The sequence below is a fragment of the Loxodonta africana genome, chromosome 20 (assembly GCF_030014295.1).
Source record: "Loxodonta africana isolate mLoxAfr1 chromosome 20, mLoxAfr1.hap2, whole genome shotgun sequence".
NCBI classification, from domain to species: Eukaryota; Metazoa; Chordata; class Mammalia; order Proboscidea; family Elephantidae; genus Loxodonta; species Loxodonta africana.
This window is the reverse complement of record NC_087361.1, coordinates 72,437,047-72,452,488: the sequence shown is the minus strand read 5'-3', so window position 1 is coordinate 72,452,488 and position 15,442 is coordinate 72,437,047. Positions and strand designations below refer to the sequence as shown.

At 39.2% G+C, this 15,442-nt stretch overlaps 1 protein-coding gene across 4 annotated transcripts in view; it reads right to left on the bottom strand.

The window, feature by feature from the left end:
- The window catches only part of KDM5B (lysine demethylase 5B), an 89,470-nt gene that overhangs the window by 20,462 nt on the left and 53,566 nt on the right, over positions 1 to 15,442 (bottom strand). For all 4 annotated transcript variants that reach the window (XM_064273378.1, XM_064273380.1, XM_064273379.1 and 1 more), the window contains 10 exons: positions 14,229 to 14,410; positions 12,655 to 12,817; positions 8,586 to 8,705; positions 7,075 to 7,269; positions 4,375 to 4,556; positions 4,097 to 4,221; positions 3,071 to 3,221; positions 2,794 to 2,908; positions 2,021 to 2,376; positions 730 to 868 (listed from right to left, as the gene is read on the bottom strand). In XM_064273378.1, the coding sequence (XP_064129448.1) occupies positions 730 to 868; positions 2,021 to 2,376; positions 2,794 to 2,908; positions 3,071 to 3,221; positions 4,097 to 4,221; positions 4,375 to 4,556; positions 7,075 to 7,269; positions 8,586 to 8,705; positions 12,655 to 12,817; positions 14,229 to 14,410 (1,728 nt within the window). The remainder of the gene's footprint in view (positions 1 to 729; positions 869 to 2,020; positions 2,377 to 2,793; positions 2,909 to 3,070; positions 3,222 to 4,096; positions 4,222 to 4,374; positions 4,557 to 7,074; positions 7,270 to 8,585; positions 8,706 to 12,654; positions 12,818 to 14,228; positions 14,411 to 15,442) is intronic.

Below are 15,442 nucleotides of genomic sequence, written 5' to 3'. Positions count from 1 at the left end.
CAACAAAACATAACATAAATTTTTAAATCATGTAAACTTAGCCCATTAAATAATCCAAAGATCTTTTATCTCACTAGGTCCAGAAGACCTCCTGGTTTACAATGATTACAAGAAAATTAAGTTATCCAGTTGAAAACTGGGTAAACCATAGAATGCACTGTTTGTACTTTAATAACGACACGAGTGAATTTAATTATTTTTTTAAACTCAGAGGCAAGTCAGTGAGTATAACATCTAGCGTAGGGACACAACTAAAAAAAATGGTGACAATTTGTGTTTCTTTTGTAAGGCTGTAGGGGCACTTTTGTCTAAGTCACTACTTGGTGAAAGTTCTGGGCCTTGGAGCCTCATTTGGCCATGATTCATATTAACCAGGCGCACTACATCTGTTAGTCTTGAATGTCCACACTCCAATATTGTTGGCAAGCCAACCAACCTCCACCAGGCAATCAGACATAAAAAGTTAGAAACTATGCCTTCTCTCGCAACTTCATTTTTAGCCCTTCCCCTTCCATCCCCCAACCAAGTCCTTGACTTTGCTATGGGAGGCAGCCCAGCTCCCAGAAAAACTTGCATTATCTAAGCTTTAAATATTGAAGCCAACTGGTCAACCCTAAAATATCAAACCTGTGTACTGAGATCCAACATGCTATCTTTATAGCTTTTCAATTATTGCTCTTTATAGATGCACTTACACATTCAGAGCATTTTTTTTTTTTTTAAACCAACCTGCAGGGCTTCTACGTCCTGAAGCCAGTCTCTGGCTCTTTGCACTGAGTCTTTCAGAGCCACACCGTTGGGCAGATAGGCGGGGATCTCCTCAATCTCCTTTACTGCTGCAGCAAGGCTGCTCAATGAATGCCGTGGTCTATGAAAAGTAAACACAAAAATGACTTAGTCATTTATATGACGGTTCATTTTCAAAGGAAACTTAGTATGGTAAATGATTTTTTTCAAATGGCACGGAGTACTAGATTATCAAATTAACTCATTTCATACAGCTGCAGAAGACTTAAGAGCATCAAAGATGAAAAAGCAAATGTCCCAATGAAGCATTTAAGTTCTACTTATTCCTGATTTTATGATGGTTTTTTTAGCCTCCATTGCAGAAGGTAACCTGGTGATAATTCCCTCTATGCTAAGGGCTAGATAACTGCCAAGACTCTACAGTTTCACCAAGAAAATTAAAATTTTCTAGGTATCTCTGCTCAATTACCACTATTTTAGGATTACAAAAGAATTTATAACCTAGACATTCTTGGTGCTTTATGTTGTCAACTGGACCAATTAAGATCTGTCAGATAGAGAGCAAGATTAGGGAGGGGCCTTGTTCTCTCCTCCCCCTCAGATGGCTAGCCCGTGTCCAATCACATCTCTAAAATACTGATAAACCAAAACCTGTTGCCATCAAGTTGATTTCATCTCAGTGACAGAGCAGAATTGTCTCATAGGGTTTCCAAAGAGCAGCCGGTGGATTCGAACTGCTGACCTTTTGGTTAGCGGCCATAGCACTTAACCATGGGGCCACCAGAGCTAAGGTGCCCTGGATTACAAATGTATAGTCCTATTTCTGCTGGAAATTATCCGCACTGTCTTCATTTTAAGGAGCCCTGCTGGCATAAATGCTAAGCACTCAGCTGCTAACCTAAAGGTTTATAATTTGAACCCACTCAGCAGCTTCACAGGACAAAGACGTGGCGGTCTGCTTCCATAAAGATTACAGCCTAGAAAACCGTATGGGGCAGTTCTACTCTGTCACATAGTTACTATGAGCCTAATTTTTCCTCTCTCAAAGACGGTTATTATCTGGGTCCGGGGAAATTTCATTAAATCCACTCCAGGAAAGTCATGTCCATTGAAAGCATCCATCTCAATCAGTAAAGTAAGAAAAAAATGAATATTTAGCCAAGTTCCAAAGCAGCCCCAAATAACTCAGCTATTTCTCTGAGTACATGTATAACTGCAGCTGATGTTTACTGAAAACTCTATGCTTATAGGAAGAGTGTGTTTGCTTTTTTACCTGGCCTTGAGGAGACTCTTGGCTTTGTCATCCCAGTGCTCCGACACTGTCAGCAGTTCTTGCAGCCGGGCCATAGCTCTCTCCACTGCTGAATATGGAGCCAGCCCTACCCCTAGGTCTATGAGGCGTCTCATATCATCCAAAGTGAGGGAGTTGGGGTCTAGGCAAGCTTGTTGCACCTCCTCCAGCCAATGGGCCTGCTCCAGGCGGATACGCATCTCTGCAAGCTGTGGAAGTTCAACATCAAATTCAAAGCTGACGTCTAACAAGTCCTGCAGCTCGGCGGCACTAGGCATTTCCTCAGAGAGCAGTTTCTGGCTATGCTGTTGGAAGTCCTCTACACGATTCAAGAGATCCTACAAAACACAGGACGTTGCATCAAAACAGTAATTTCAGTAATCAGCTTCCTTCATGCTTAGAATCTTCAACACATATGCAATTCAATCCTCTATCATCTCATCTTAGTATTAACACAGGTAAATTTGGTAACAAGCCAACTGATAGGAAAGACAAGTGACTACAACAGAGATCTTATACCAACTACAAGAACTAGCTGATGGTCACTCTCAATGTAAAACTTCCCAACTTTATCACTCCTCTTTTTATATCTTTCTGTATCTTTTTATACACACTATGCTACTCAATGTGTCATTAAAAATATTTAAAAACATACATATTAACCACTAAAGAAGAATATTTAATCTTGTCAGTTGAGTTCATTTACAAAATACAGGAATACCAAAGTACTCTCCTACACGTCCTGCTCTGCTTACCTTTAGCAATGGTGTTTGACTGAGGACACACGGAAGAGCATACAACTGTGTCACAAACTGTCGGAGCTCATTCACTGTCAACTGATTTTGGGATTTCCCCCCACCAGATCGGTACCTGTAAAGACAAAGGCCCAAGGAAGCCTTGTGAGAACATATGTATCCACCATACCCAGGTTCCAGCTCTTAGGGATCCAGGAGAGAAGGAAAAGCCAGTCACTATAGGTTTCCAAAGTTTAACTGCTAAAAAGTCCCAACCCAAAGAGTCAAAAGTACGTACCTAGTTTGCCTTTTGCCGTTAAGCAACTGCTGTGCAACAGAGGCACACTTCTCTGCGTCCTGCGTGACCAACCGCAGGTGGCGCAGAAGATCATTGTCTGGGAATTTCTTCATTTCAGACTCTTCAATTAAAGCCTTAAAGCTGAGAAGACCTAGAAATAAAGAAAAAAATCATCTTCTCTGTAATGATTATGTTTTATTACCACCGGTATGAAATACAAAGGAGCAGCTTGCTTGTCAACTCTTACCTATAAAATACTTGAAAATACTTCTGGCTGGGGGTGGGTGATTTAAAAATGTGACTAGGGTTAGCCTTCAATTTGAAAATGTTAAGATCTGAAATGCTTAAAGATAATCAAAATGGAAAACAGCTAGCTTGTGAAAACAAAGCAAATGAAGATTCTTATTGTGGCTTGGACTATCTCTTCCTCTTGCATTTTATTCTGCAGTTGGCAGGTCACTGGTGTGCTGAGGGACAGTGACAGTGCTCTCTTCCCCTAAATGAAAGAGGGCAGACTTATCTGTTGGGCTAGAGAAAGGAAAGCAAGTGAAAACACTTTGGATAAGATGGGAAGGGAAGAAGTGACTTTCAAAGTTACGAGGACCCTGAGTTTGACTCAAACAAAGAAGTGACAAACCAGCATTCCAGAGACTCCTGATTTAATGTCATGCTGCCTCTGTCACTAGATCTGGTTAAAAACAAACAAACCTTTTCGAAGATGCCATATAAAATGCAAAATGCTCTTGTTTCTGAGACAAAGAGGTATAAAGAAGGTTATTCTGTTTTCTAACAATACGATTTTTGCTAAATAAACAATCTTGCACAATTTATAGATCAAGACTTCACTTTGATGCCGCATCCACTCTTAGCTTTAAAATCTTTTCTGCTAATACTCTGTGTCTGCACAGAGGTTAACGAAGGATGAGGCTGGGCTGTTTCAAGTAATCTGCTTGTTGGTAACTCTGGCTACATGACAATCAGACCAAATTTGCCAATCATCAAGTCACATTTTAATACACCACATACTTTTCTTCTTGTTGATCTTTGCCTCCAAAGCCTCATTCACATTCAAGGCCCATTCATTGTAAGATTCTGCTCGAAGCTTCAATGCATTCATCATGGGGTAGAGATCATCCAGAGTGTACCTATAGCTGGAAGCAGAAGAGCAGACTAAATTGAGAGTCATGGGTTTGAAGAAAATTAGGTGGTTTATACTTAACATTTCAGCCCAGGAACAGGGATGCTACCAAGCTTTTATTACGAATTCCGTGTTTTCCACAGAAGAAATCATTCTTCCTACTCACCGCAGCTTATATTTATAAGGGGGACAGGAACACAACTCCTTTACATGGTGCAGGCAGACAAGCAGGCCAGGTTTACAAGAACAGGAGATGGCGGACATGAAGCAGGTAGTTTTGCATTTTATACACTGACGCTCATCGTCTGGTAATAGCTCAAAATCCATTCTTTCTGAATCAATTACTCCCTAAAATAAAGTGTACTTTAGAGACCTCCAAAAGACAACAATCAACCAGCCCCCAAGACAAACATGGTATAGATGAGTTTCCAAAAACAGAGCCTTACCAAAATAGGGAGTGCATGATTAAAAATGTGTGGTATACAAAGTAGCAATAACCTAGCAAATATAAGCAAGTTAACCTATTTCACTTGTCTAGAAGGAATAGCTTTTTGAAATTTTCCCCCTTGTTAGACAAGGCAGATACCTCACATTTGTCATTTTGATCTGATTATGAAAACCATTATTAACAGAACTGTGTAACTACTGAGGTTACCTGTCTATTCTACTCCAAACTGGCCTTGTCCATACTTTGGGTATAGAGAGGAACAAAGAAAATGTATATGCTTTATACATATACTTCTGAAGCAATATGAAAGTCCTATATAGGACTCCAGAGTGATACTGCTGGAGAATCCATAAAAAGAACAAAACATAAAAAAAAAAAGGTGGGGCAAGTAGGAAAGACTAACATGCAGCGACTGTTGAGACGGGTAAACTGCTGAGTGGTCTCTCAGTCTTTTACATGGAAAGTGATCTGAAGGAATATCACTATCTCAAAAGGTTAGAAAATCTGTGCAACAGGAGAGACTAAAGTCCTAATAAAGCATTTCCTAACTTAAAGAGTGTAAAGAGAAAATAGAGGAATTGTAAACCAAAATGGAGGTATCAAGAAAAGTAGAGGAAAAAATTCCTTGAAGTCTTGAATTAGTAAATTTCAACTGTAGTTTGTACCACCTGCATCTATGAGACATTCCTTTGTCATTCAGACAAACTTCTACCACTTTCCTCTTTACCTGGAACCGAATCCAAATCTAACCTTGAGAATTCCAAAGTCTGATTAAGTCACTTTCTGAATCATCAGGCTCCTCCCCTGTTTTACTCTTTTATCCTGTATTTTGACCATTTCGCTTCCAGGCAATTATATGGACTAACAAAGACAAGGAGAATAAGGAAAGTGCTAATGAATACATTTTTATTTTAATTTAAAACTGATAAGTAAAAAAACTTCATGATATAGAAGTTTTTGTTTAAAATGAGATTAAGAACCATCTTAAGGATATTAAGAATGAATCATGTAGCTAACTCAATTTTATTTGTAAATTTTCACATCTGTGGAAAAAACTTATTTCCCAAAGTTCCAAAAATGTGCTAACCGGTTAAGTGACCTGGTAAGTCACTTAAAATCTCTCTGGGCATTGTTTTACAAATCTCTAAAATAAAGGTCAGAGGAAGGCAGATAATCTGTTGAAGATTCATAATGGGCTCCAGAGAGCCAACATCAAGGATTCTACTCAAAGGGGTACATTTAAAGAAGAAATTCAATATAATTGCAGATGATTATCCCAAAGGAATCTACCAAAAAAGCTATCAGCTACTTTTACTACCAAAACCCAAAAAATAAGTAATTATAAATCCAAGAAAATGTGTAAAACCCATAGGCTGAAATCTACAAAACAATGTTTACAGACTAGATGGAATAAAAATACTGTGTTAAAATATCGATTCTCCCTCAAACTATCCATACGTTCAACGTGATCCTGATAAAAATCCCAACAAGCTTTTTTTTCTTTTGGTAGAAACCGATAAATTGATTCTAAAATTTATTTAGAAAAGCAAAGGAATATAATAGCCATACCAAAAAAAAAAAAAAAGTCAGCAGACTCATACTAATCAAGACTACACGGTATTTAGTAAAAGAGTACAGAATAGAAGAGAACACAGAAATAAATCCCATGCATACGTGTGGGCAACTGATTTTCAACAAAGGTGCCAATTCAATTGAGAAAGGATAGTCTTCACAAAAAATGATTCTGAAACAACTGCACTTCCGTATGTAAAAAAATTAACTTTGACCTGTACCTTGCACCATATACAAAAATTACTTAAACTAGATCTAAGAGTTAAATGTAAAACCTAGAATCTAAGAGTTAAATGTAAAATCTACGACTATGAAATTCTAAAAGAATACACAGGAGAAAATCTTTGTGACTTTAGGTTAGGCAAAGATTTCTTAGATAGGATTTAAAAAAAAAAAACCACAGAAGAAAAACTGATAAATGGGACTTCATCAAAATGGAAGGAAAAAAAACCCTGATCTTTGAAAGACACTGCTTATGAAAATGAAGTTACACCACAGATCGGAAGAAAATATTTGCAGAACACTTACCTGATAAAGGAATGGTACACAGAATACATAAAGAATTTGTACAACAACCCAGTGGGAAAAAAACAGGCAAAAGACTTGAACAAACACTTCATCACAGAAGATATATGGGTGGCAAAAAAGCATACAATAAGATATTCAATATCATTAGCCATTTAAGGAAATGTAAATTAAAACCACAATGAGATATTACTACGTATCTATTAGAATGATCTAAAAGGAAATTAATAAGCTAAAAAAAGACTTCTAAAAGTGTTATTAAAGTGTGTAAGAACTTTACTAATACCTAATGACATGCAATTGGGATTCCAGAAACCTTACCAATTTACGGACAGTTTCCCTTAAAGCTTTCTCGTCCTCAATCATAATGGCCATGTCTTTCTGCACAGTTGAAGCCACGACAACATCTAACACATCAGCCTTGGAAGCCATCTTACAAATCATCTCATCGTGGGAAAACACACAGTAACGGTGAAGCAAGCGGTAATGCTCCACACATTGTCGGCCTAACGGCAGCTGTGTCAAACCAGAGGGGGAAATACGTGACACACATCTTCTTCTATTTTCAAAGACTTCTGATTTTTATTATCAAATTAGCAAACATTACATTCTAGGTCATAACACATACCCTGTATCAAGCCTACAACCCGACGCGAAGATTCTTAGGCCAGGTCTCAGGCCTTATTTATCTTTGCATTTCAAAGATATGGCATAGATAGTACCTCAATTTTTAAAAAGTGGTTGAAAAAAGCAATGTATTAACAATGTACTAATGTCCAAAACGATGTGGAATCTAATTGGAAATAGAAATTTACACCTTCCCTGAAACAACTCTACTGAACCAGTATGATCAACTTACTTCAGGGAATATTTTAAGTAAGTAATAATAATACTCCAAAAGCTACGTAACAGAAAATAAGTACAGTCATGCACTGCATTCAGGCAATGTCCATGGTCCCATAAGATGTAATACAGCTCAGAAATCCTGATCACAGAACGGGGTGTACCAGACGTGACACATGAGAAACACTTCCAAACTGCCCAATGTTTTCATGAGTGTCACAAAGTAGTGTGTGCGGTTGTTATTATGAATCACTGTAGGCATTTGACTTTATGGCAGTCCATTCTGAAGTACAAGTTGGCCCTAATCAGACGTTCATAACCTGGGGACTGCCTATATATAATACAGTGCTCACACAATGTCCGTATCACACAACGTCCTACTTCAGAGAACGTATCGTGGACAATAAGTGACACATGACTGTAGAGATACAGCTACTACAATGAGATTCAATTCATTTGATTTAGTATCACACACTCTAACTCAACAGTTCTTTTAAGGTAAATGAAAAGTGTTAATACTAAAGTACTAATTCAACTTTAGATCTAACACCAGATGCAGAACTGAAACCAAATGTATCATTAATTATAAAGTTGCTGTGTTGTGGATAATTTAAGCCAGTGCTGTCTGTACGGAGTACAGTTTTCAGAGTTAAACTATTTGTTACCACTTTGTTAACAGTTTGCAATAAGTTACTGAGATTGAGCCTGAATGTGTATCAACAGACTCCGTTTTCATCAAGAAAATCCTACTACAAAGGTAAAAAATGTCAGTTCAATTAAGCAGTGTGCTTAGTTAGTACATGCTTGATTTATAATGTTGTACGAGTGCCTTATCTATCTCGCTATAGACTGGTAACAATTTGCAGACCAGCTATTTGAGTGGTACTGGTTTAAGCAACTATACACATGACAGTTTTAAAATATTATACATCATCTCCCCAGGAAAAAACAGTAAATCTGAAAAGACCTGCTAGGTCATAATTACATACCCAATCAACAGTGCAGAAGTTAACAGCCTCAGCAAAATTAAAACCTTGGTTAAAACCACTGTGGTAGGCTCTTGGAAATGTAATCACAAATTCCCCAGCACATTGATTAGTTCGGTAAACCTAAGAATGACAGAAATTAGAGATTTTTGAGGTTTTTAGTGACATCCTCACTAAAGAAAATCTGGATGGATACAGACAGATGATTCTTCAGAAAAGGTAGATTTTTATCAATAAAAGTGAACCAGGTTACTTACATATTTGCTGTAAAAAAAAAAAAAAAAAAAGAGTGGGGGGGAGATTACTATGGTACAATATCATCTAGAACTACTCATTTCTGCCACAAGATGGAGCAATAACCCAAACGATAATTGATCACTATCTGAGAAAAAAACAGAAGCTTATACTACCAAAAATGTGGCTACATCCAGGATCAGAACATGTTTTTTAAATATAGCAATAATGAAGAATACCCTAATACAATTTTATTACTTCAAAATAGGGTGCCCTGGCACCAATTACCACCACTCATCTGTCAGTTTGTAGTACTGTGGTGGCTTGCTATGATGTCAAAAGCCATGTCACTGGTATTTCAAATACCATCAGGATCACCCATGGCAAAAAGTTTCCAGGCTAAGATTAACCAAGAATGGCCTGATGATCCACTTCAAAATTAACCAGTGAAAACCCTAAGGATCACAATAGAATAATGTCTGATACAGTGCTAGAAAATGAGCCCCTAGGACGGAAAGGAAGGCACTCAAAATACCAGTGGCTATTTAACAATGGACTCTAACATACCGATGATCATGAAGGTGGTGCAGGACTGGGCAACATTTTCTTCTGTTCTACATGGGGTTGCCATGAGTCAGGGCCAACTCATCAGCAATTAACAATACCACCGATTAAGAAATCCAATTCTATTTCAAGAATCTCATTCAGAGCTGACTTCGACCTCAAACTTACCTCCCATCATTCCTATCAATTAAAGGTGATCCAGGTTACTTAGATATTTCCCACCCCACCCCAGAAGCACCTATACTGCTCTAGTCACACAAATCCTCATACTGAACTTACTGTTACATACCATACTTTCCAAGCCTCTGTACCTCTACCTCGATAGTTCTCCAAAGTGTAGTCCCTAGACTAGCAACATCAACCGAGAACTTGTTAGAAATGCAAATTCTTAAGCCCCATCCCAGAACAAGAGATTGAGAAACTCTGAGGTGGCAGAGGCAGCCATCTGTGTTATAACAAGCCCCCTGGGGATTCTCATACAGGCTAAAGTTGGAGGGCCACTGCCCCCCACAAGAGTACTATCTCTTCTACCTAACTATTCCTCCCTCTCACATTCTCTGCCAAACATATTCTTTATCCCCCAAGACTTAGTTCAGCTGTCAACTAATTTATGAACCCTTTTCTGATCCATTCATAATGGATCACCCTCATAACTGACACCACTGTCAAACCACAGAATGCTTCCATTATCTGTGTTCTCCTTTAAACTACGAGCCCCTGATTGCATGGAGTTTTATTTGTCTATCTCTATAGGTCCAGAATCTAACCCCTCATGGTTTGCTCAATTATTAAGGAATCAGGGCCAGGGAGGTCTCATTTAGAGCAAGCTACTCTTAGTAAATGAGGAAGGTCAACGTGGGGGAGGGAATGAATGTGGAAGATATCAGCAATGAGAGGATGATGGTATTTTGGTCATTATTTTCTGAGCTTATGGTCCAGGAATAATTTATGATCCCTCAAAGAAAATTCTGTCTGCTCCCACTTACTAGCGTATGAAGCCAAAAGCATATAATTTAGGTCACAGCAAGATCCAGAATTCATATTTTAACACTGTAAATGTTTCATTTATTAGCTGGGGGGTGGGGCCAAGATGGCAGAGTAGTCAGATGCTTCCGGTGAACCCTCTTACAACAAAGACCCGAGAAAACAAGTGAAGTGATTATATTTATGACAAGCTACGAGCCCTGGACATCAAAGGCAAAGTTAGAAAATGGATTGAGCAGCAGGGGGAAGGAGAGATGGTTCAGAAGCAGAGAGGAGTTGCCAGACTTGGATTGCCGGGATTCCTCAGGCACCATTCCTGGGAGCGGCCGTGGCGGGCTGGTGGTAGCATTCAGCCGGCCAAAGTTTCCCCAGGGAGAAACATCCAGCTGCACAGCCTACTCACACCTCCAGAACGAAAGAAAAACAGCGCTCTCGGCAAAAGCTAAGTACTTGCACTTATTTTATTGTGTCCCCAGCCCCCAAGCCGGCTTTCCCCCTGGGCCTGAGATAGGTCCTGCTGAGCACCCTGAGCCATTCTCCCGGCCTTGGAGAAGGAATGAATTCAAAATTGGGGGAAAAGATAATCTGCCAGCTCCACTAACCTGGGGAGCTCATGACAGAAGCGGCTCCTGTCCAAGCATAAATGGTCCATGGACTTTGAATACCTTTCCCCCCGGCATGGGCCTATTTCAGGAGAACAGGCCTTTGTTGGCAGACTTCAACTGTTCAGCTATGAGGTGGAGAGGCAGGTTTTTGATATTTGACACTGCTTTGCCTATTAAACAGGGTTTTTTCACCTACCCACATCAGGGGCCTAAGGAATGGTGGTTCCACTCAGGTCATCCAGCCACCCGCGATAGAGGTCCAGGGATAACTGGTACCTCCCAGTCCTTACAACCAAAAGCATTGGGTGACCAAGGTCTGTCTGCAGAACCAACCCACCTGTGCGCTCTAGGGAACAGGAACACGCTTTCCTCAGAGACACTCGGGGGACAGTTGTCAGCCCCCTGCCCTGTTCTGAGCGTGACCTCCTGCTGCAACCAGATACCAGTACCTACACCAAACACCCCTGCCCCTCTAAGACTATAGGAGAGAGCCTGTGCCACACACTTGGTGATCAGCTACCTGGATACCTGAGCTGAATCCATACAAGAAAAGTGAATGGACTCCTAGGCTGATATACCTGATAACAGCTCTAGCCACCTGGTGACAGGACATTAGAGCTTCAAAGCCGAAAATAATCAAGCTAGCTCACACAAGCAACCTATTTGGGCATAGCAAAAAAAAAAAAAAAAAAAAAAGCAAGAAGCTAGGATACAGTAAGCGAACACAAAATAAACTAATCAATAACTTATAGATTGCTCGGAGACAAAGGTCAATATCAAATCACGTAAAGAAGCAGACCATGATCGCTTCAACAAGCTCTCAAAACAAAGACTCAAGAGATCTTCTGGATGAAGGTGCCTTCCTGGGGTTACCAGATGCAGAACACAAAATATACATCTGATTTAGCTAACTAAGTAAGATGCACTCTTCAACTTCACACATCTCAATCTGGCTTCCTCAAGTATCTGCAGAGTATTCTGCAAAAGAAAGCCAGTGATACAAAAGTATCGCTTCAGATAGCAACCTCAAAGAAAGGATTATCAAATTATCAAGAGGACTTTTCAGTTTAGAAGGCTCAAGACCTTGAAATTATCTTTTAAAACAAACTTAGTTGGGAATGGGGGATATAACTAAGATCCAGCAAGCATGTTATTTCAGTTCATCATACAAAATTAAGATCAGGTAGAGTCAAAAAAATTTTTTTAAAGTAGGGGCAGTGTGTGAAGGATTCTGAAACCAGGGTTTAGATCTAATTGTAACAGAATGTAGCTATTTCCACAGTAAATTACTTTATACTGAGTTTTTTTTGTGTTGTATTTCGGAACTGAAGTTGTAGACAAAAAATATAGTTTAGAAAGCAATAAGTAATGACTGCATACAACTTTGTAAATATACTGAATTGTACATTGAAGGAAAAAAATGCATTTCGCTTATTATTTGCAAAGCAAGGCTGCTTAGCAATCTAGTTATTAACTGCAACAAATCAGTTTTTATGGTGTCTGAGAAGCCAGTCCCAATGACTTGATGCAATATAGTGCCAAAATACACCAAACAGCTGTTTCCGCTATCAAGTTATACTATGGGAAAGGCATAATCAAATCAACATCATAAAAAAGTGAGTAACAGGGAGGAGGAAAAGTAGTGAAAAGAGCTTGAGTGGCAGTAGGATTAACTCAGAACATACAGGCACTTCATGAGTCATCAGGGTATTGGGGTTCATGATGGTCACAAGCTGATGGAGGAGATCCGGCTGGGATACAAAGAGCTCTGGAGCCAGTTTCTTCATGACATTTTCTAACTGCTCGGCAGCATACCCTGGGACTCCATACCAGGTTTTTGGCTCACCCCTAGAAATAGACCATAAAAATAAATCAATCTGCAACACCAACACAAACAAAATGGTCAACCAGTACATATTTTTCAGGCCCTGCTTTGTAAGACTATGCTACAAAGGCACGTTCAAACCAAGAAATGTGATCTGAACATATGTAATGCATTTTCCTCCCTCAAGTATAAAGTTTAAACATGAGCCTTTCCATCTGAGTTTCCCGGCACTTTTTACATCTGACCCTTTGGAAAATGCAGATATCTAGAATTTCTAAGAATATAAGGTATCATGCTAGCTACAGGGTATGTGGTTACACAATTTCCTATAAAACTGATGGGAGATGCCAACTCTCCATCTTCCTTTTCCTTTGCCCATTCTGACAGATGAGGTTAAATCAAACACTACTAAGGCAACTGGCATTTCTAATGAGCTCTTATTCTTCAAAGCACTTTAAACTGTCAACCAATTAATCTGTAACATCCCTGTGAGTTGTGGTAAATATAATCTTCATTTTACAGCTGGGAATAATTGTCTAGGGAAGCAGAACTGATGCTACACATATATATGCCAACTCCCTCTTTCTTGTGGTACATTCTCAAATTCCTTGTGTGGGTTACAGATCTTCAAAACAGCCCTGATGGTGTAGTGGCTAAGTGCTTGGCTGCTAACTGAAAGGTCAGCAGTTCGAACCCACCAGCTGCTCCATAGGAGAAAGATGTGGGCGTCTGCTTCTGTAAAGATTACAGCCTTAGAAACTATATAGAGCATTTCTACTCTGCCCTATAGGGTCACAATGAGTCGAAATTGATTCAGTGGCAATGGGTTATGGATCTTCAAGTATTTTCATACTTAGAAAAACCTGGGAGGGGGGCAGATGTAAAAGAAGAATGTTTTTGGTTACAGAATTTAAAAAGTCCAAGTATCTACTGCCCTCCCCCCCTCCCAACAGAGAGCAATGAGGCCCACTTTACCATGTGTAGTGATATCAGAATTCAGCCCAACAAATAAGATGGTAGCCACAAGGGTTTAGGGGACACTATGGTACCTATACACCACTCCTCTCCCCAAGGGGTATTGGGCTACCACTGCCACCAAATGGGACTTTCCCTAGTAAAAGCAATACTCAGCGCTTGTTAACTCTCCTACGGGAAAAGACTTATTTGACATCTGATGAAAGCTGTCCACTCTCCCTCCAGGAACACGTTATACTTGCACAACAGTGCACCTGCAATTTCAGGGGATTCGAGGACTTCCAGGAATCTTAAAGAACCACTGTCTTAACTTGCTAAGATGTCTTCCAACAGCAGTAAAAACTTTATGGAAAAAAAGTAGCTTATTACTCTTTAGACAAAGATTTATCTGAGACGAAAGGGAAAAGTTGTCCCACTCAGTTTGCAAACTACTCCCAAGTCGTATTTGGAAATTCTCACCAGTGCAGATAGTTAATTGAATAGCTCCAGTGATCTTCAATATGCCAGCAGAATGAAGAAAAGCACATTCCCACATACAACCAAGGAAGTTTCATGCCACAAATATCAGCAGTAATGTGAGCAAGGACAGACTGTTCCATCACCGGCATATTGTTCAAATTCCAGCCACTATCAAGATATTCCTAAAAATAAGGAGATAAAAAGGTAGAAAAGGTTTAGCTACAACATACTAACATTTTAGAACTCTGATTGCTTGAAGAGGCTGGTTTGAAATAGTCTTCAAAATAAAAGGGCAGGGTAGGGGCAAAGGGGCCACTATACTGACTTCTCTGATACCATAAATTAGTACCGCCTAGTTTTCTTTTTTTAGTTTTGAGCTCAATATATATAAAATCGGATTCATACAGTATATACTTTTGTATCTGTTTTTTTTTTTTTTTTTTTGCGCAGAATGAGCCCATTTATATAAAGTTCAAAAATAAGCAAACTAACCTATGGTGTCAGAAGTCAGGACAGTGGTTATCCTGAGACAGGAAGGTAGTAAAGGGGACAGGGAAAAGAGAGGGCTTCTGGTGTGCTGGTAACTTTTTATTTCCTGGTCTAGGATTGGTTACATGGCTGTGTTCAGTTTCTGAAAATTAACCAAGCCGTTTATGTGTGTATGTGTATATATATATACATATATATATATACACACATATATACATACACATATATATGATATGCGTGTGCATTGAATTTCAAAAAAGTTTACTAAAAAGAAATTTGACTTTCTACCAGGATAGAAATAGAATCTTCCTAGGAGTTTGCTAGTGTGGAAAATAGACTCAAACTTTAAAGCTCAAAAATAAATAGGTCTAGTCCCAATCCCTCACGTTTTGTTCAGGAAGAGAAACCAAGGCAAAGGGAAGGAAGTAATTTACCATATTACTACAATGTAGTAGCACCGCTGGGATTAGAACTCGATTCTGTGAGCTCTTTCTACTTTTCTTGAAATCATTAAATATCTGCTAATTAGGATTTGCTGAAAGTCATCATAAATCACTTCAAGCCAACCACATAGAAGTGTAATTACTAACTCAATTTCCAAGCAACATGTATGGGCTTTAATTTTTTGTAGTAAGGTTATTGTTAATCCAGGATTACACACTTTAGATCAAGGATATGCTGAACTACCACCTTTAAACACTGGCCCCTCCATCAAAAGAAAAGGG